Genomic DNA, 20,615 nt, shown 5'->3' on the forward strand with positions numbered 1-20,615 from the left:
CGCAGAGCTACCCGTTTTGCATGCCATAGAGACCCAGATACGAGAAGAGGAGGCTCCATGGGCTGTGGGGGAGGGGGAGATGACAGGCTTCGTTGCTGTTATCAGGCTCTATTCTGGGCATCGCTGTGTCACTCCTCTGGCCTCTGGATGACGCGGTCTGAACTGAGCTCAGAACAGACAAACCGAAATGGGATGAGAGAGAGAAAAAAAGTATGCGTGTGTGATGGAAAAAGAGTGAGTGAGAGGGAAGGCTTGAGTACATGATTTGGCGATATTGAATAAGCTCGCGTAAAAGAGTTCACAATTGAGTCGTGGAGTGTGAACAAAAGGGAGGGTGGGTATGAGGATAATCTAATAGCAGCTCTATGTCCGTCAGTCTTTGGCAGAGTGAAGTTTGTGAATGCGAGAACATGTAAAGGTTTTGTCAACACTCCTATTCACTATGCAACCCACATTACTGTCAATATAAAGCCATTCCTTTATTTTCTCCTCATCAATTCTTCTGAAGTCACTGTTTAGGTCCAGAGGTTAGCTCACTAGCCTATCATTTGACTGAGGTTAATTGATATAATAGGATCATTGATACTCTTATGGAGTTTACTGTAACTGGGTAGAGTGCATCCTATGCTGTCACCAAAGACGCTCCAGTGTCAACAAATGTACTACTCGCACAAAACAAATGCATGACGAGGCACATTTCTTCCAAACGCTACCCAGGCAGCAGACATTGCTGTTGAGTCCTCCAGTTCAGACAAATAGATTTAGTAGAACACTGCCTGAACCAGACAGCTCGCCTGGTTAAATCCGACTAAACGCTGCACTCACAGGCTACCAGACCGCTTCAGTACAGAGAAGTGTTTCAGGGCGATGGAGACTGCATCTAAAAAATACAGTACTGAGGAATGACTGCACTATACATGTTATATAATGAACTCTCCTTTTTTTCTCTCTTGATCTTTTCTTTTCCAGATGAGCGAGACAGGGTGCAGAAGAAAACGTTCATGAAATGGGTGAACAAACATCTCATCAAGGTACAGTACGGAATCGCAGCATCATTTTGGGGGTTGGTGGAGGGTTGTGGTGCAATTGGGCACACACACACACACACACACACACACACACACACACACACACACACACACACACACACACACAAGCAGAGACAGATTGTGACTCAGACTCTCATAGAAATGAATCAAGTAGAATAGTAGTGCTAGATTACTTGTTAAATTCCACACAGTGCCTCCAGCACTGACTCAGTTTTTGTTTACTGGGTGCCTGTGTCTGGCTAACATTCTTCTCATTACTCTGTGGGAGCAGATGCACTGAGTTAATAAGGCTGTTATTATTTTTCTAATGGTATGATTCGAGGTAGTAGCAGGCTGAGGTGACCGGGTGATATTACTGCATCTGTCTGGCATTAAATGAATGTAATAGTTTATCTCTCATTGGCATTATGGCTGGAAGTAATGAATTTGTCTTTCTCAGGGCTGTTGTCGTCATGGTGCTTGTTTCCGGACTTTCTCTCTCTCTCTCTCTCTCTCTCTACGACTTATCTAAAGTATTTATAAAAAATAAAGTCGCTCTGTTAGGGTTGGGCCGTATTCCAATTTTTATATTGTCATACTGTCCTTCTTTCATCCCGGCAAAAAAGGCCATTTGGCGTCTATCACCAGAATGCTAACACAATTAGAAGTAATAGCGAATTTCCATGGAGTTTGCTAGCTAAATAGGCTATGGAGCGCAAACAGGATTATTTTTTTAGTTGCAAAGACAGGCAGTCCAGCTCATGAAATGATATATACATACATACAGTTGAAGTCAGAAGTTTACATACACCTTAGCCAAATACATTTAAACTCAGTTTTTCACAATTACTGAATGCCAAGTTTACGTAGCACAGAGCTCATAGCTGTTCAGTAGAAATGTAGACAGAGTACAAGTGACATCACCCAGTCGGTCTACCTGTTCTTGTGTTTGTCTTGGCTCTCTCCGTTCACTGATATCACCTGACTGCACCCATGTTTATAATGCAACCAATCTCCTCACATCAGCTGACAGACAGGTGGCTGTGGTCGGGGTGTGTGTCGTCATGTGGTCAGGTCCATGTGTATGGCTGCCTCTGGGTGTGTGTGTACAGATCAAACACACATCCATATAAACACTGCCCTCACTGTGAACTGTGGTTTTAGGGACCTGTGTTGACAGCTTGCCAGGAACGCAGTGACACAACTAGGGCTGGTTTCCCAAACACAGATTTAACCTAGCACTGGACTAATAAGCATACTAAATGGAGAATCTCCATTTAAATGGCTTTTCAGCTCAGAACTAGGTTTTTATCTGTGTCTGGGAAACTGGCCCTATACCAGGCAACTGGCCCTATACCAGGCAACTGGCCCTATACCAGGCAACTGGCCCTATACCAGGCAACTGGCCCTATACCAGGCAACTGGCCCTATACCAGGCAACTGGCCCTATACTAGGCAACTGGCCCTTAGACACACACATACGCTGGCCCTGTACCAGACAACTGGCCCTTAGACACACGCATACGGTGGACCTGTACCAGACAACTGGCCCTTAGACACACACATACGGTGGACCTATATCAGACAAGGCAGGTAGCTGTGGTATTGATTGAATAGGGAAGAATATTGAATATTGCTTTTTGAATCTGAGAGGCAGAGAAATGGGTCCAGTAAATTGAGCGAAAATGGCCTCTCTCTCTCTCTCTCTTTCTGTCTCTCTGTCTCTCTCCATTTGTCTGTCTCGTCTCTCTCCTTTCCCTCTCTCACTCCTCTCTTTCTCGCGCTCACCTCTCTTTCTCGCGCTCACCTCTCTTTCTCGCGCTCACCTCTCTTTCTCGCGCTCACCTCTCTCTCTCTCGCGCTCACCTCTCTCTCTCGCGCTCTCCTCTCTCTCTCGCGCTCTCCTCTCTCTCGCGCTCACCTCTCTTTCTCGCGCTCACCTCTCTTTCTCGCGCTCACCTTTCTCTCTCGTGCTCTCCTCTCTCTCTCGCGCTCACCTCTCTCTCTCGCGCTCTCCTCTCTCTCTCGCGCTCTCCTCTCTCTCTCGCGCTCTCCTCTCTCTCGCGCTCTCCTCTCTCTCGCGCTCTCCTCTCTCTCTCGCGCTCTCCTCTCTCTCTCGCGCTCTCCTCTCTCTCGCGCTCTCCTCTCTCTCTCGCGCTCTCCTCTCTCTCTCGCGCTCTCCTCTCTCTCTCGCGCTCTCCTCTCTCTCTCGCGCTCTCCTCTCTCTCTCGCGCTCTCCTCTCTCTCTCGCGCTCTCCTCTCTCTCTCGCGCTCTCCTCTCTCTCTCGCGCTCTCCTCTCTCTCTCGCTCTCCTCTCTCTCTCGCGCTCTCCTCTCTCGCTGTCTGTGTGTTTCTCTCTCCTCTGTCTCTCTTCTCTCTCCCTCTCTCCTCCTCTCTCTCTCCCCCCTACTCTGTGTTATCGCACGAGAGATCATCATTTCCAGTCAGAAGTGGTAACTACCCCTCCTCATGATACACTATATTCTAAAAGTATGTGGACACCTGCTCATTGAACATCTAATTCCAGAATTTGATTATGTAACCTGTCAGCGACGGGTGTGGCTCAAATAGCCAAATCCACATACTTCTGTGTGTATATAGTGTATCTGTTATTAAGACTAAATTGCACATCCCCTCTTTTTCATCACACCCTTAGGCCGCGCTCCAACACAGATGGATAGAGGGTGTGGGAGAGCGAGAGAGAAAAAGAGATATGGAGAGACTAAAAGAAAGCAGAGGGAGAGAATAAAGGAGCGATCAGGGCAACAGAAGGATGTGAATAAGGTTTCCAGATGTCTTCTTATCTCGTTAGTTGTAATCTTATGTGGGATTGGAGTATTGAGATGCACCCAGGGGGAGAGCTGACCATTGAACAACAGAACACAGAGAAGTCCCATCTTTCTGTTTGGATTCTGAGATTAAAAGGCCCAATTCGCCCTCTGCTGGAAGAATGTGGAATTTATGCTGTTGCAGTTCAGGGTTGAAATGCAGTGAAATGTTGACTTGGTATTATTTTACAGCTTGTGCAGTTTGCTGGACTGCATTGTGTAATGCGATGTAGCACAGTGGTCCTCAAACATAGTTGTGTTGTGAATGTGATCCGTGACGGTTTAAGATAATTCTGGGTGCTGAGATCAGTCTTGGCCTCCCGTGGCTCTAGCCATAGCACAAGAGGACTCCAGTTTAAATCAAACACCCCAACCAATAGAATTTAAGTCCGGTCGGATAGGAAAGAGCACAAGCAAGAGTGGCTACGTCTTCTTGTAATGAATCGCTAGTACATCATCTCTGTCTTCTAGAAACCATAGCCTATTCTAATGTTATTTTGCACTCAACTGCCTCCTTCACTCAGCTTTGTATCTGTTCTCCTCATGTTTATACATCCCTCTGTCATCCTCATTTCCTCTCTGTCTGTCTCTCTCCGGTTAGCTGTACGTTTGTAATGTAATTGCGTAAATGTCCAATCTCTCCTCTCTGTAAATGTCCAGCCTCTCCTCTCTGTAAATGTCCAGCCTCTCCTCTCTGTAAATGTCCAGCCTCTCTTCTCTCTCATCCTTGCTTCTTTTTCTCTCCCTCTTTTAATTCCTGGTTCGTAGCACTGAGCTACAGTTTTTAGCCTAGACATTGGGAGTCCATCAGCAAGGTCTGAAAAGATGGCCCATTTTCACACAAAAGGTGATGAAATAGGCCAGCCAAAGCTGCGGAGTCGCCGTGCCAACGGTTGTCCCCGGACACCCTGGGCCAAGACGTCACATGGGGTCACAGCCGGAGCACGTGTTTTGTCATCCTGGAAACTAAAGTCCCTAGCGGTGTTGCTTATGTCAACAATGCTTTGTAAACACTGGGATGATATGAACAGGATGAATATGTAATTAACACTCTCCTCTTTTTCTTTCTCTCTCTTTCGCTCTGTTTTTGTCTCGCCCCTCTCTCTCTGCCCCCCTCTCTCTCTGCCCCCCTCTCTCTCTGCCCCCCTCTCTCTCTGCCCCCCTCTCTCTCTGCCCCCCTCTCTCTCTGCCCCTCTCTCTCTGCCTCTCCATCAGGTGAGGAAGCACATCACAGACCTGTACGAGGACCTGAGAGATGGGCACAACTTGATCTCCCTCCTGGAGGTCCTCTCTGGAGTCACCCTGGTAAGACACACACAAACTCACCAAGACGCACCCGGTCACAAACCTTCACACCTCGACGACCATCACTGTCATGCCCCGGTATACTGTGCCACACCCTGAGACACACCCTGAGACACACCCTCCACACACCCTGAGACACACCCTCCACACACCCTGAGACACACCCTCCACACACCCTGAGACACACCCTCCACACACCCTGAGACACACCCTCCACACACCCTGAGACACACCCTCCAGACACCCTGAGACACACCCTCCAGACACCCTGAGACACACCCTCCAGACACCCTGAGACACACCCTCCAGACACCCTGAGACACACCCTCCAGACACCCTGAGACACACCCTCCAGACACCCTGAGACACACCCTCCAGACACCCTGAGACACACCCTCCAGACACCCTGAGACACACCCTCCAGACACCCTGAGACACACCCTCCAGACACCCTGAGACACACCCTCCAGACACCCTGAGACACACCCTCCAGACACCCTGAGACACACCCTCCAGACACCCTGAGACACACCCTCCAGACACCCTGAGACACACCCTCCAGACACCCTGAGACACACCCTCCAGACACCCTGAGACACACCCTCCAGACACCCTGAGACACACCCTCCAGACACCCTGAGACACACCCTCCAGACACACCCTCTCCAGACACACCCTCTCCAGACACCCCCTCTCCAGACACACCCTCCAGACACCCTCATGTTGAGAAAGACATCCTCAGAGCAGATCTTTAAGTGAACTTGGGTATATTGACACATATCGTTCTCTAACAATGTCAATATTACATTGAGGGACATGCATGTGTCCCTATCTGAACTTTTCTAAGAAGTACTTTGACTGAAGGCCAGTGGGCCCTAGTCAGAACTAGTGTAGTATGTAGGGAATAGGATGCCATTTCAGATGCAGATAAAGACTTGCTAGGAGCACATGATGACTCATTGTAACTCGGTGACAGGCGGGGGTATTAACATGATGACTCATTGTAACTCGGCGACAGGCGGGGGTATTAACATGATGACTCATTGTAACTCGGCGACAGGCGGGGGGTATTAACATGATGACTCATTGTAACTCGGTGACAGGCGGGGGTATTAACATGATGACTCATTGTAACTCGGTGACAGACGGGGGTATTAACATGATGACTCATTGTAACTCGGCGACGGGCGGGGGTATTAACATGATGACTCATTGTAACTCGGCGACGGGCGGGGGTATTAACATGACTCATTGTAACTCGGCGACGGGCGGGGGTATTAACATGATGACTCATTGTAACTCGGCGACAGGTGGGGGTATTAACATGATGACTCATTGTAACTCGGTGACAGACGGGGGTATTAACATGATGACTCATTGTAACTCGGTGACAGACGGGGGTATTAACATGATGACTCATTGTAACTCGGTGACAGGCGGGGGTATTAACATGATGACTCATTGTAACTCGGTGACGGGCGGGGGTATTAACATGATGACTCATTGTAACTCGGTGACAGACGGGGGTATTAACATGATGACTCATTGTAACTCGGTGACAGGCGGGGGTATTAACATGAAAAGACTGACTGGTCCACCTAGACGCTGACTCCTTTTACTGTCAGTGAGACGCATTCACCTCACATTTCAATCACTGAGTGTGTTACTGTGAGGGGGGCGGGGGAGAGACTGTGTTACTGTGAGGGGGGCGGGGGAGAGACTGTGTTACTGTGAGGGGGGCGGGGGAGAGACTGTGTTACTGTGAGGGGGGCGGGGGAGAGACCGTGTTACTGTGAGGGGGGCGGGGGAGAGACTGTGTTACTGTGAGGGGGGCGGGGGAGAGACTGTGTTACTGTGAGGGGGGCGGGGGAGAGACCGTGTTACTGTGAGGGGGGCGGGGGAGAGACTGTGTTACTGTGAGGGGGGCGGGGGAGAGACTGTGTTACTGTGAGGGGGGCGGGGGGAGAGACTGTTACTGTGAGGGGGGCGGGGAAGAGATCGTGTTACTGTGAGGGGGGCGGGGGAGAGACCGTGTTACTGTGAGGGGGGCGGGGGAGAGACCGTGTTACTGTGAGGGGGGCGGGGGAGAGACCGTGTTACTGTGAGGGGGGCGGGGGAGAGACCGTGTTACTGTGAGGGGGGCGGGGGAGAGACCGTGTTACTGTGAGGGGGGCGGGGGAGAGACCGTTACTGTGAGGGGGGCGGGGGAGAGACTGTTACTGTGAGGGGGCGGGGGAGAGACTGTTATTGTGAGGGGGGCGGGGGAGAGACTGTTACTGTGAGGGGGGCGGGGGAGAGACTGTTACTGTGAGGGGGGCGGGGGAGAGACTGTTACTGTGAGGGGGGGCGGGGGAGAGACTGTGTTACTGTGAGGGGGGCGGAGAGAGTGTGTTACTGTGGGGGGCGGAGAGTGTTACTGTGGGGGGCGGAGAGTGTTACTGTGAGGGGCGGAGAGCGTGTGTTACTGTGAGGGGCGGAGAGCGTGTGTTACTGTGAGGGACAGAGAGTGTGTTTTCAATTATTATTCTAATTCTTTTAATATATATTTTTTAAAGCTGGCCTGTTAGCAGTTTACTTTATGATTTGGCTTTCCTGTTGCCCCAGCTGCACTTTTCATTTCCTCTTCCTCTACCTCTCTCTTTCTTTTGGAACATCACCTCATCCCTCCATACAACTCTTTCATCCTTCTCTCGCTCTCCTCATCCCCCCCACCCCTCCGGACGGTAGCAGCTCAAGGGCGTGTCCTCGCTGAGGAGGGTGTGTATGTCCCGAGCCCCCCCGCTCATCTTCCTCGGGGGGGAGGAGGAGGAGGAAGGAGCTCAGGGAGTATGTTTGACCCTCACGCTGATCCTCACCCCATAGACTGTGTTGTAAGACTGCATGCGAGTGGAGTGGTGTGGAGTTATGGATAGGCATTCCAAGACACATTTACACACCCACACACCTTCTCAACGTTTTCCCTTTCACCCACACACCTTCTCAACGTTTTCCCTTTCACCCACACACATTCTCAACTTTTTCCCTTTCACCCACACACCTTCTCAACGTTTTCCCTTTCACCCACACACCTTCTCAACGTTTTCCCATTCACCCACACACCTTCTCAACGTTTTCCCTTTCACCCACACACCTTCTCAACGTTTTCCCTTTCACCCACACACCTTCTCAACGTTTTCCCTTTCACCCACACACCTTCTCAACGTTTTCCCTTTCACCCACACACCTTCTCAACGTTTCCCATTCAGCCACACACCTTCTCAACGTTTTCCCTTTCACCCACACACCTTCTCAACGTTTTCCCTTTCACCCACACACCTTCTCAACGTTTCCCCTTTCACCCACACACATTCTCAACGTTTCCCCTTTCACCCACACACATTCTCAACGTTTTCTCCCTTTCACCCACACACCTTCTCAACGTTTTCCCTTTCACCCACACACCTTCTCAACGTTTTCCCTTTCACCCACACACCTTCTCAACGTTTTCCCTTTCACCCACACACCTTCTCAACGTTTTCCCTTTCACCCACACACCTTCTCAACGTTTTCCCTTTCACCCACACACCTTCTCAACGTTTTCCCTTTCACCCACACACCTTCTCAACGTTTTCCCTTTCACCCACACACCTTCTCAACGTTTTCCCTTTCACCCACACACCTTCTCAACGTTTTCCCTTTCACCCACACACCTTCTCAACGTTTTCCCTTTCACCCACACACCTTCTCAACGTTTTCCCTTTCACCCACACACCTTCTCAACGTTTTCCCTTTCACCCACACACCTTCTCAACGTTTTCCCTTTCACCCACACACCTTCTCAACGTTTTCCCTTTCACCCACACACCTTCTCAACGGTTTCCCTTTCACCCACACACCTTCTCAACGGTTTCCCTTTCACCCACACACCTTCTCAACGGTTTCCCTTTCACCCACACACCTTCTCAACGGTTTCCCTTTCACCCACACACCTTCTCAACGGTTTCCCTTTCACCCACACACCTTCTCAACGTTTTCCCTTTCACCCACACACCTTCTCAACGTTTTCCCTTTCACCCACACACCTTCTCAACGTTTTCCCTTTCACCCACACACCTTCTCAACGTTTTCCCTTTCACCCACACACCTTCTCAACGGTTTCCCTTTCACCCACACACCTTCTCAACGTTTTCCCTTTCACCCACACACCTTCTCAGTCACAGTTGCTTGACGCATGTGCAAACATTACACACACACACACGTCACCATAAGCAATATGAAATGATAATCAGACTAAATCTTAAGGTTAAACAGCATTTCTACTCAACATCTTCTCCCTGACCCTTCCCTTACCTCTCTTCCTCTGCATGGAGTTGTTGGTTTGGCCTGAGTGCTCCTTATAGCTCTGCTAAAGTGCTGCTTCAGTACTGCTACTGTTGGCTGCAGTATACCTAACCCAGCCCAGCTCAGTGTGACACACACACTCCTGCATCTTGCATTTCTAGCAGCTTTGCTGTGTGTGTTGTCAGACTGTCAGTGATTGTCGTGTGTGTGTGTGTGTGTGTGTGTGTGTGTGTGTGTGTGTGTGTGTGTGTGCCAGCCAGCCAGCCAGCCAGCCAGCCAGCCAGCCAAGGAGTGTGTGTTCGAGAGAGTGGCAGTGAAAAAGTGTGTGTGTTTGAGGAAGTATTAGACTGTTTAAACCAGCATGGTTTGTAGATGTACGTTTTCTGGTTTACAAAATGTTTTTCCCGGGTTGTTTCCTGCTCTGCTGTGAGGTTGGTTGTTGGCATGTCTTTGACAACAGTTGAAGACAGCGCCCTCTAGGATAATGCCATGTCATTACAGCGGCCTATGCATTGTTTACCGCTCACTGCACTTTGAATTGGGAATGACACTTCTCACCACTTATATCTCTATCACTGGTCAGAATTGTGACTGTGAGAATATCTCGATTTTTATTTTTTTCCTTTATCTTTTCTTTTCTTTTTTTCAGCCCAGGGAAAAGGGTCGCATGCGATTTCACCGGCTCCAGAATGTCCAAATCGCCCTGGACTTCCTCAAACAGAGACAGGTACAACTGACACACACACATCTGCCACTCTCAACCCACTCAATATCTCAACAGGTACTCATGCTCTCAGAAATACACATTGACCTGAACTAAGCAAAATTCCGCCACATCTGCCTTGGGAAATAGTTTTGTTTTGTTTGGTTTATTTGACCATTATAAAAATAAATAAAAAAAAACATACATAGCACATCCATAAATAAAATCATTGAGGTGGTCTCTCTCTCCTTTCTCTTTCTCTCTTTCTTTCTTTCTTTTTCTCCCTTTTTCTTTCTCTCTTTCTTTCTTTCTTTCTCTCTTTCTTTCTCTTTCTCTCTTTCTTTCTCTTTCTTTTTCTCCCTTTTTCTTTCTCTCTTTCTTTCTTTCTCTCTCTTTCTCTCTTTCTTTCTCTTTCTTTTTCTCCCTCTTTCTTTCTCTTTCTCTCTTTCTCTTTCTTTCTTTCTCTCTCTCTTTCTCTTTCTTTCTTTCTCTCTCTCTTTCTCTCTTTCTCTCTTTCTTTCTTTCTTTCTTTCTTTCTTTCTTTCTCTCTTTCTTTCTTTCTTTCTTTCTCTCTTTCTCTCCTTCTTTCTCTTTCTCTCTTTCTCTTTCTTTCTCTCTCTCTCTTTCTCTCTTTCTCTTTCTTTCTTTCTCACTCTTTCTTTCTCTCTCTTTCTCTTTTTCTCTTTCTCTCTTTCTCTTTCTTTCTCTCTCTCTCTTTCTTTCTCTCTCTTTCTCTCTTTCTCTCTTTCTCTCTCTCTTTCTCTCTTTCTCTCTTTCTCTCTTTCTCTCTCTCTCTCTCTCTCTCTCTCTTTCTCTCCTGTCCCAATGTATCAGCGCTGCATGACTGGGACTCCCAGATGACCACAGTCACACCTCAAGCATCACTAACCAATGCTGCACCTCTGTCTTAGCGACACCGGCTCTTATAAACATGGGCTTCATCTCAGTAGCCTTCAGTGGCTTCCTCTCCGTGTTTCTTTGCTCTTATGTGCACTGATGTGAGAAAGACGTTTGGAATATGGAGGGTAGTCACACCCTTTTGTTGTATTCAACGTTACAATAGAGAACAGGAAGTGATGTGGTGACTGGTTAATAACATGGAGCACATGGGTACCCAACTCCAGTCCCCTTACAGCTTTCTGTTCTATGTCAGAGCTTTAATTAGTTTACCACTAGGCCAGGTGTTTAATCCTCCCGTTTTACATGTTCCAGGTCAAACTGGTGAACATCCGGAACGATGACATCACAGACGGCAACCCCAAGCTGACACTGGGCCTCATCTGGACCATCATCCTGCACTTCCAGGTCTGTGTTGCTCTATGTCTTCTAGTTCTATGTCGAGGTTGGCCACCCTGCTCTATACGTTGTTCTCTGTTGTGTGTACACGGCACGCTGACTACTTCCTGCTTGCCTCTTCCCAGGTCCACCTCACGACAGAGGTCTCTAATCTCAAGGGTCTTTTCCTGGTTAAATGAAGGTTAAATAAATAAAAAAACGACACCTCCAAATCAAATGTTATTTGTCACATGCGCCGAATACAACAGGTGTTAGTCACCAACAGTCACCTTACAGTGACATGCTTACTTAAGCGACGGTTTCAAATTGGATCTGTCTTGGCAGGAAAACCGTTTTATGACTAGCCGGCCTCACGGCAGCCAAAGTGGTTCAGATAAAATCATCCATCTAATTACCTTGAGTACTTGTAGCAGTCCTGTGGGGGATGGGTGGCGACTGAGCTTTACACTAGTTCTGCTGCATATTATGGCGTGTGTGTGTGTGTGTGGAGAAGGGTTGAAGGTTTAGCATCCTACTGTATTGTTTGTTTCTAGTTGACTGAGTGAGCGTGGGGGGACAGAGGCTTAATGTGACTCCCTTCATTCTTTTCTTTGTCCTTTTTTGATCAATGTTTTACAAGTAAAAACATATTTCTATGTTGTGGCTAATCTCTGTTGGCTTGCGAGTCTGCTATGGAACCAAATACACAAATCACTTTATTAACAGCACTTTTGTCAGATATAGTTTACAGTTTTGCAAATCAGGATAATTGCTGCCACCTCATGACATTTGTTAGTGAGGCTGCTATTTTCGGTAACACCTCTGTCCATATGGGCTACAGACATAGTGATAGTTCTGCTGTGGCCTTCAGTCTAGTTCCCATCACTTGGAGACAGAGGATCCTTAGAGCTAATGGTGTGTGTTGATGTCTCAGCCATGTCCTCTGCTGTCATATTGTGTTGCTGGGAGTACCAGGGTTGGCTCAGAGGCTCTGTGTCTCTCTCTCGCGCTGTGTGTGTGGGTGTGTGGATGTGTGGATGTCTCAGCCATGTCCTCTGCTGTCATATTGGGTTGCTGGTAGTACCAGGGTTGGCTCAGAGGCTCTGTGTGTGTGTGTGTGTGTGTGTGTGTGTGTGTGTGTGTGTGTGTGTGTGTGTGTGTGTGTGTGTGTGTGTGTGTGCGGCAGCTAGTTAGTTCTGTGCCCGGCGCAGACTAGGTTTAGGAGTCTTTTAATGTATCTTGTCAGTGTGGGAGTTTACTTGAGTTGTTGCTTTGTTTGTAGATGTTGTTCCAACATGCTTGTTGTGGAGACAGAGATGGCCAGGTGTTTAGGGGAAGCCTCCTATGGCTATGCTTTTGTGTGTGTATCTGTGAAGACATTAGTAGTAGTGTTTTAAAAGCTTGAGTGGAGTGGCTGTGTGTGTCGCGTAGTTTTCCTTGATATGTCCTTGTGCTGTTGTGGAAAATAGCCACCAGGCAGGGCATTGCAGTAGGTCAGGCCAGGTTCTAAAGCACTGGCACCACACCACACACACACACACACACACACACACACACACACACACACACACACACACACACACACACACACAGCTGGCCTCAGGAACCCAGGGGTGAAACAACATGTTTGGACATGAATCAGTCAAGCGAACCCAAATCTACCCTTCCTGCATCCTTGACACAAATCAAAGCTCTTCCCAGAAAAAGGAAGGATTTAGTTGGAGGGGTGGGTCAATTTTCTCTATAAAAGTTAGAAAAAGAAATGAGAGGGCCATTTTGGCAATGCCAGTATTTTGACAGCTCACGTACCCACATGTATTATTAGGTTTACAATCACACTTCCCATGAACGACCACCAGGATGTGCTGTGGGCAGAACAGAGCGATTACGATTAAATAACCTCAAGGTGACACTGGCAAGCCGGTTGCCAAGGAGACACGCCGCATGACTACGCAGCCACTTCAATCAGCATGATTCAGCAGAACGGTGTGAGCCCGGAGGGAGGGAGGAAGGAGAGTAGAGGCAAGGGAAAGAGGGAGGGTGGTGTAGTGATGCAGTTTGAGGGATAGAGGTAGAGACGGTTAACCCAGCAGTACTGATGGACTGAATGGGGGCTGAAAACTACTGTTGCGCTGAAAGAGAAAGAAGAGGAGGAAATGAGAGAGAAGATGGACGTATAGAGCAGTGGGGTTTACGGTTGCAGTTCAGGATAAATCAAATCATTTTATTTGTCACGTGCTTCATAAACAAACAGGAGTAGACTAACAGTGAAATACTTACTTAGGGCCCTTCCCAACAATGCAGGGAGAAATAATTGAAAAATAGTAACATGAGGAATAAATACACAATGAGTAATGATAACTTAGTACGGAGTCGATGTGGAGTGATATGAGATAATTGAGGTAGGTATGTAAAGTGCCTTGCAAAAGTATTCAGACCCCTTGGATTTCTTCACATTTTATTACGTTACAAAGTGGGATTGAAATGGATATATATGTGTATGTATGTATGTGTGTGTATATATATATATATATATGTGTATGTATGTATGTGTGTGTGTGTGTGTGTATATATATATGTGTGTGTGTGTGTGTGTGTGTGTGTGTGTGTACATTCTTTTGTCAACAATCAACACTAAATACTCTAAGTGGAAGAAAAATCCTTTTTTTTTCAAGATTAATAAAAAATTCATAACTACACTGAACAAAAATATAAACACAACAATTTCAAAGATTTTACTGAGATACAGTTCATAAAAGGAAATCAGTAAATGTAAATAAATGCACTAATCTATGAATGTCTCATGGCTGGGAATACAGATATGCATCTGTTGGTCACAGATACCTTTAATAAAAGGTTCGGGCGTGGATCAGAAAACCAGTCAGTATCTGGTGTGACCGCCATTTGCCTCATGCAGTGCGACACATCTGCTTCATATAGAGTTGATCAGGCGGTTGATTGTGGCCTGTGGAATGTTGTCCCAGTCCTCTTCAATGGCTGTGCGAAGTTTATGGATATTGCCGGGAACTGGAACATGCTGTCGTACACGTCGATCCAGAGCATCCCAAACCTGCTCAGGGGGTGACATGTCTGGTGAGTTTGCTGGGATGGAGGTCCTGGGCTGGTTTGGTTACATGTGGTCTGTGGTTTTGAGGCCGGTTGGACGTTGGAGGCGGCTTATGGTAGAGAAATTAACATTTAATTCTCTGGCAACATCGCTGGTGGACATTCCTGCAGTCAGCATGCATTGTGTTTTGTGACAAAATGGCACATTTTAGGGTGGCCTTATTTTTCCCAGCGCAAGGTGCACCTGTGTAATGATCGTGCTGTTTATACAGCTTCTTGATATGCCACACCTGTCAGTCAGGTGGATGGATTATCCTGGCAAAGGACAAATGTTCACTAACAGGGATGTACATTATTATTTTTTTGTGAAATATGCTTTTTGTGCAAATGGAAAATTCCTGAGATATTTTATTTCAGCTCATGAAACATTGGACCAACACTTTACATGTTGCGTTTACATTTTTGTACAGTTTAAAATATAGTTATTACATAAGTATTCAGCCTCTTTGTTTAGGCAAGCCTAAATTAGTTTGGCTTAACAAATCACATAATAAGTTATATGGACTCACTCTGTGTGAAATAATAGGGGTTGACATTATTGTTTTATGACTAACCCTTCCTCTGTCCCCCATACATACAACATCTGTAAGGTCCCTCAATCAAGTATTGATTTTCAAGCACAGATTCAACTACAAAGACCAGGGAGCTTTTTGAAAGCCTCATAAAGAAGGACAGTGATTGGTAGATGGTTAAAAATAACAAATCAGACATTATATATATATATATATCTTTAATTATGGTCAAGTTAATAATTATGCTGTGGATGATGTATTACACCACCCAGAACATCAAAGATGCAGTCGTCCTTCTGAACTGAGCTGCAGGACAGGAAGGAAACTGCTTAGGAATGTCACCCATGAGGCCATTGGTGATTTTTAAACAGCTACAGAGTTCAATGGCTGTGATGGGAGAAAACTGAGGATGGATCAACAACATTGTAGTGACTCCACAATAATGACCTAAATGACAGAGTGAAAAGAAGAATACAAATTTACAGAATTAAAATATTTCAAAACATGCATCTTTTATGCAACAAGGTACTAAAGTAATAGTGAAAAGAAAAACAGAAAAGGAATACACTTTTTGGCATAAATGCAAGGCCTTATGTTTGTAGCAAATCCAACACATCACTGAGTAACTGCCTCCTTATTTTCAAGCATACTGTTGGCTGCATCATGGTACGGGTATGTTTGACATCGATAAATACTGGGGAGTTTTTCAGGATGGAAAGAAATGGGATGGAGCTAAGCACAGGCAAAATCCTGCTTCAGTTTGCGTTACACCAGAGACCACGAGAGGAACTAACCTTAAAGAAAGACAGTAACCTACAACACAAGGCCAAATATTTTCTGGAGTTGCTTACAAAGACGTCTGAATGTTCCTGAGTTGCCAAGTTACAGTTTTGACTTAAATCTGCTTGGCAAGTTTTGAAAATTGCTGTCTATTCATGATCCCCACAACATCTTGATATAGCTTGAAGAATTTTGAAAAGGATAATGGGCAAATATTGCACAATCCAGATGTGCAAAGCCCTTTTACCCCAGAAGACTCACAGCTTTAACCTGTTGGGGCTACAGGTTAGCAATGAACCCCGAGACGGGATTGCTAACAAGGCTGGAAATTCAAAACATCAAAAATCTAATAATTTCAATTTCTCAAACAATCAACTATTTTACACAATTTAAAAGATAAACATCTCCTTAATCTAACCACATTGTTCGATTTTCAAAAAGGCTTTACGGCAAAAACATAAAGTTAGATTATGTTAGGACAGTACATAGCCACAAAAGTACAAACATCCAGTTTCAATTCAAGGTCAGGCGTCACCAAAAGCAGAAACCAGCTAAAATTATGCACCAACCTTTGACAATCTCCATCAGATGACACTCCTAGGACATTATGTTATACAATACATGCATTTTTTGTTCCATCAAGTTCATATTTATATCCAAAAACAGCATTTTACAGTAGCGTGAAATTCAGATTTTTTTTCTTCTCTGAAATGCTTCCGGTGAACATAACAAAATTACTATTCGAAAACATTGGTAAATTATAATATTGTCATTCAAAGAATAATATATTATCATCTCGTAATTGCTACCGTATGGCCAGATCTCAAAATAACTTTACTGGGAAATCACATTTTGCAATAAACGGGGTGCTATGCTAAGAACAATAAGCTATGCTATACAGTTAGCATCATCTAATATCGATAATAACATTGTAAATATCCCCTTACCTTTGATTATCTCCATCAGAAGGCACTGCCAGGCATCCCAGGTCCGGAACAAATGTGGTTTCTTTTGACAAAGTTCATAATTTATGTCCAAATAACACCAAGTAGTTAGCGTTCATTTTGCTCCCACAAAACGTGGTGGGGGGGTGTAAAATCACGCCGAAAAGCTAAAAAAAAACTAGTAAATAATCTATTTACGTTCGTTAAAACATGTCAAACGTTGTTTAGCATTAATCTTTTGGTCCATTTTTAACGTTAAACATCAGTAATATTTTCACACAACCTATCCTATGTCTAGATAAACAATTATGACAAACTCACGCTTCTCAGATTTATGCGCAGGCGCAAAAAAATGAAGTGACGACATGTCAACTTCCTTGCATTCTAATTTGCTCTCTGTTTATCATAGACGCTTCAAACAACTTTATAAAGATCGTTGACATCTAGTGGAAGCCGTAGGAGTTGCGAAATGAATCCTTTCTCACTATGGTATCTATAAAACAATGACACTAAATAGTACAGTCACAAAATTCACATATTTTTTTTAATCTATTTTTTCACAGGTTGCCTGCAATATGAGTTTTGTTATACTTAGACACCATTCAAACTGTTTTAGAAAATTCAGAGTGTTTTCTATCCGAATGTGTTAATAATATGCATATCCTAGCTTCTGAGTTGGTGTAGGAGGCAGTTAAAAATGGGCACATATTTTTTTCAAAATTTCTCAATACTGCCCCCTAGCCCCAACAGGTTTTAAGGTGTTTCTGTGTTGAATCGGGGAGCTGAATACTTCTGTAACAACGTTTATTTAATGCACTTGTATTAATATATTTTTTTAAATCAATATTTTCTTCCACTTTGTCTTTATAGTATTTTGTGTCGATTTTTGACAAAAAAATGACAATTAAATCCATTTGAATCCCACATTGTAACACAATAAAATGTGAAGGCACTGTATGTAGGGATAAAGTGACTAAGCAAGATAGATAATAAAGAGTAACAGCAGCGTATGGGATGAGTCAAAATAGTTGGTGCAAAAAAAGGGTCAATGCAGATCGTCCGGGTAGCTGTTAAGGGAGAGGACGGACATATAAACCCACAGTTTCATAGAGAGTGCTCAGAATCTAGTTTCTTGTCAGTAATTCTCAATTTCATCCATGACTGAATATCTTAACAAAAAATATAACCAATCCTATATGAACATGTTTTTATTATTATTATTATAACTTTTTAACAATAACAGAAAATACAAAAAAATTTAATATTCAGACGAGTACATCAACGTAGACCGCGGTAGTACATGTCAAAATAAACTATATGTAAAAAGTCTGAACAGCACATATTATGACCTGGGATTTGCAAGGACCAGCAATTTAATTGGTATTCACAAGATGCCATGTCAGAAAGCGCATATTAATTTATTGTATATGATTATGGGCAAGGACATAGGGTTTGTAGTTAAAATCAGATGTTTGGTTAGAAAGCACTGCATGGCCGGAAAGTGGGGAGTGAACTCATTCCAGGAAGCTGTCCCCCTAAGGTTCGACTACTGCAAGTAAAATAATGTGTGATTGGAGGAATCTATGTTGTCAGGCCAAAGGAGAATTTGTCATTGGACTATACACTATGTTTTCAGGGGTAGAACCACAGGCCTATGACTCCACACTCTGTCACGCCTAGTTAAGACCAGTTCTTCATTATTTCAAAGCCGTGTCATGTTAGCAAAACGTTCTCTCTGACTGCAGGCTAGACAAGTTGCTATCTCAGCAATCAACACCAGCCTCTTCAATTCAGTTTTAAAGATCCTCAGCCCTGCTCCTGCCCTCAAGGCATAAATGTCTTCCAGGTGTCCTCTATTTGCAAATTACATTGCCTTCAGAATGTATTCAAACCCTTGACTTATTTCACATGTTGTGTTACAGCCTGAATTCAAAATGGATTAAATATACACTGCTCCAAAAAATAAAGGGAACACTTAAACAACACATCCTAGATCTGAATGAAAGAAATAATCTTATTAAATACTTTTTTCTTTACATAGTTGAATGTGCTGTCAACAAAATCACACAAAAAGAATCAATGGAAATCCAATTTATCAACCCATGGAGGTCTGGATTTGGAGTCACACTGAAAATTAAAGTGGAAAACCACACTACAGGCTGATCCAACTTTGATGTAATGTCCTTAAAACAAGTAAAAATGAGGCTCAGTAGTGTGTGTGGCCTCCACGTGCCTGTATGACCTCCCTATAATGCCTGGGCATGCTCCTGATGAGGTGGCGGATGGTCTCCTGAGGGATCTCCTCCCAGACCTGGACTAAAGCATCCGCCAACTCCTAGACAGTCTGTGGTGCAACGTGGCGTTGGTGGATGGAGCGAGACATGATGTCCCAGATGTGCTCAATTGGATTCAGGTCTGGGGAACAGGCGGGCCAGTCCATAGCATCAATGCCTTCCTCTTGCAGGAACTGCTGACACACTCCAGCCACATGAGGTCTAGCATTGTCTTGCATTAGGAGGAACCCAGGGCCAACCGCACCAGCATATGGTCTCACAAGGGGTCTGAGGATCTCATCTCGGTACCTAATGGCAGTCAGGCTACCGCTGGCGAGCACATGGAGGGCTGGGCGGCCCCCCAAAGAAATGCCACCCCACACCATGACTGACCCACCGCCAAACCGGTCATGCTGGAGGATGTTGCATTCAGCAGAACGTTCTCCACGGCGTCTCCAGATTCTGTCACGTCTGTCACATGTGCTCAGTGTGAACCTGCTTTCATCTGTGAAGAGCACAGGGCGCCAGTGGCGAATTTGCCAATCTTGGTGTTCTCTGGCAAATGCCAAACGTCCTGCACGGTGTTGGGCTGTAAGCACAACCCCCACCTGTGGATGTTGGGCCCTCATACCACCCTCATGGAGTCTGTTTCTGACTGTTTGAGCAGACACATGCACATTTGTGGCCTGCTGGAGGTCATTTTGCAGGGCTCTGGCAGTGCTCCTCCTGCTCCTCCTTGCACAAAGGTGGAGGTAGCGGTCCTGCTGCTGGGTTGTTGCCCTCCTACGGCCTCCTCCACGTCTCCTGATGTACTGGCCTGTCTCCTGGTAGCGCCTCCATGCTCTGGACACTACGCTGACAGACACAGCAAACCTTCTTGCCACAGCTCGCATTGATGTGCCATCCTGGATGAGCTGCACTACCTGAGCCACTTGTGTGGGTTGTAGACTCCGTCTCATGCTACCACTAGAGTGAAAGCACCACCAGCATTCAAAAGTGACCAAAACATCAGCCAGGAAGCATAGGAACTGAGAAGTGGTCTGTGGTCACCACCTGCTGAACCACTCCTTTATTGGGGGTGTCTTGCTTATTGCCTATAATTTCCACCTGTTGTCTATTACATTTGCACAACAGCATGTGAAATGTATTGTCAATCAGTGTTGCTTCCTAAGTGGACAGTTTGATTTCACAGAAGTGTGATTGACTTGGAGTTACATTGTGTTGTTTAAGTGTTCCCTTTATTTTTTTGAGCAGTATATTTTCACAATACCCCATGTTTTTGGACATTTTTGCAAATGTAAATCCAGACACGTCTAATTTACATAAGTATTCACACCCCTTTGCTATGACATTCCAAATTGAGCTCCGATGCATCCAATGTCTTTTCATCATCCTTGAGTTGTCACGACAACCTAATTGTCGTCCACCTGTGGCCAACTCGGTTGTTTGGACACACCTGTCTATATAAGGTCCTACAGTTGACAGTGCATGTCAGAGCAGGAACTATACCATGAAGTCCAA

The 20,615-nt window shown here is 45.4% G+C and overlaps 1 protein-coding gene across 8 annotated transcripts in view; it reads left to right on the forward strand.

Annotated features, from left to right (window-relative positions):
- The window catches only part of LOC106588461 (microtubule-actin cross-linking factor 1, isoforms 1/2/3/4/5), a 278,087-nt gene that overhangs the window by 112,837 nt on the left and 144,635 nt on the right, over positions 1-20,615 (forward strand). For 4 of the 8 annotated variants that reach the window (XM_082969975.1, XM_082969979.1, XM_082969981.1 and 1 more), the window contains 5 exons: positions 970-1,031; positions 5,072-5,161; positions 7,889-7,987; positions 10,131-10,208; positions 11,397-11,489. In XM_082969975.1, coding sequence (XP_082826101.1) covers positions 970-1,031; positions 5,072-5,161; positions 7,889-7,987; positions 10,131-10,208; positions 11,397-11,489 — 422 coding nt within the window. The remainder of the gene's footprint in view (positions 1-969; positions 1,032-5,071; positions 5,162-7,888; positions 7,988-10,130; positions 10,209-11,396; positions 11,490-20,615) is intronic. The other 4 variants (XM_082969977.1, XM_082969982.1, XM_082969983.1 and 1 more) reach the window with 1 other exon arrangement.

This window comes from Salmo salar, chromosome 27 (genome assembly GCF_965601325.2).
Source record: "Salmo salar chromosome 27, fSalSal1, whole genome shotgun sequence".
Taxonomy (NCBI): domain Eukaryota; kingdom Metazoa; phylum Chordata; class Actinopteri; order Salmoniformes; family Salmonidae; genus Salmo; species Salmo salar.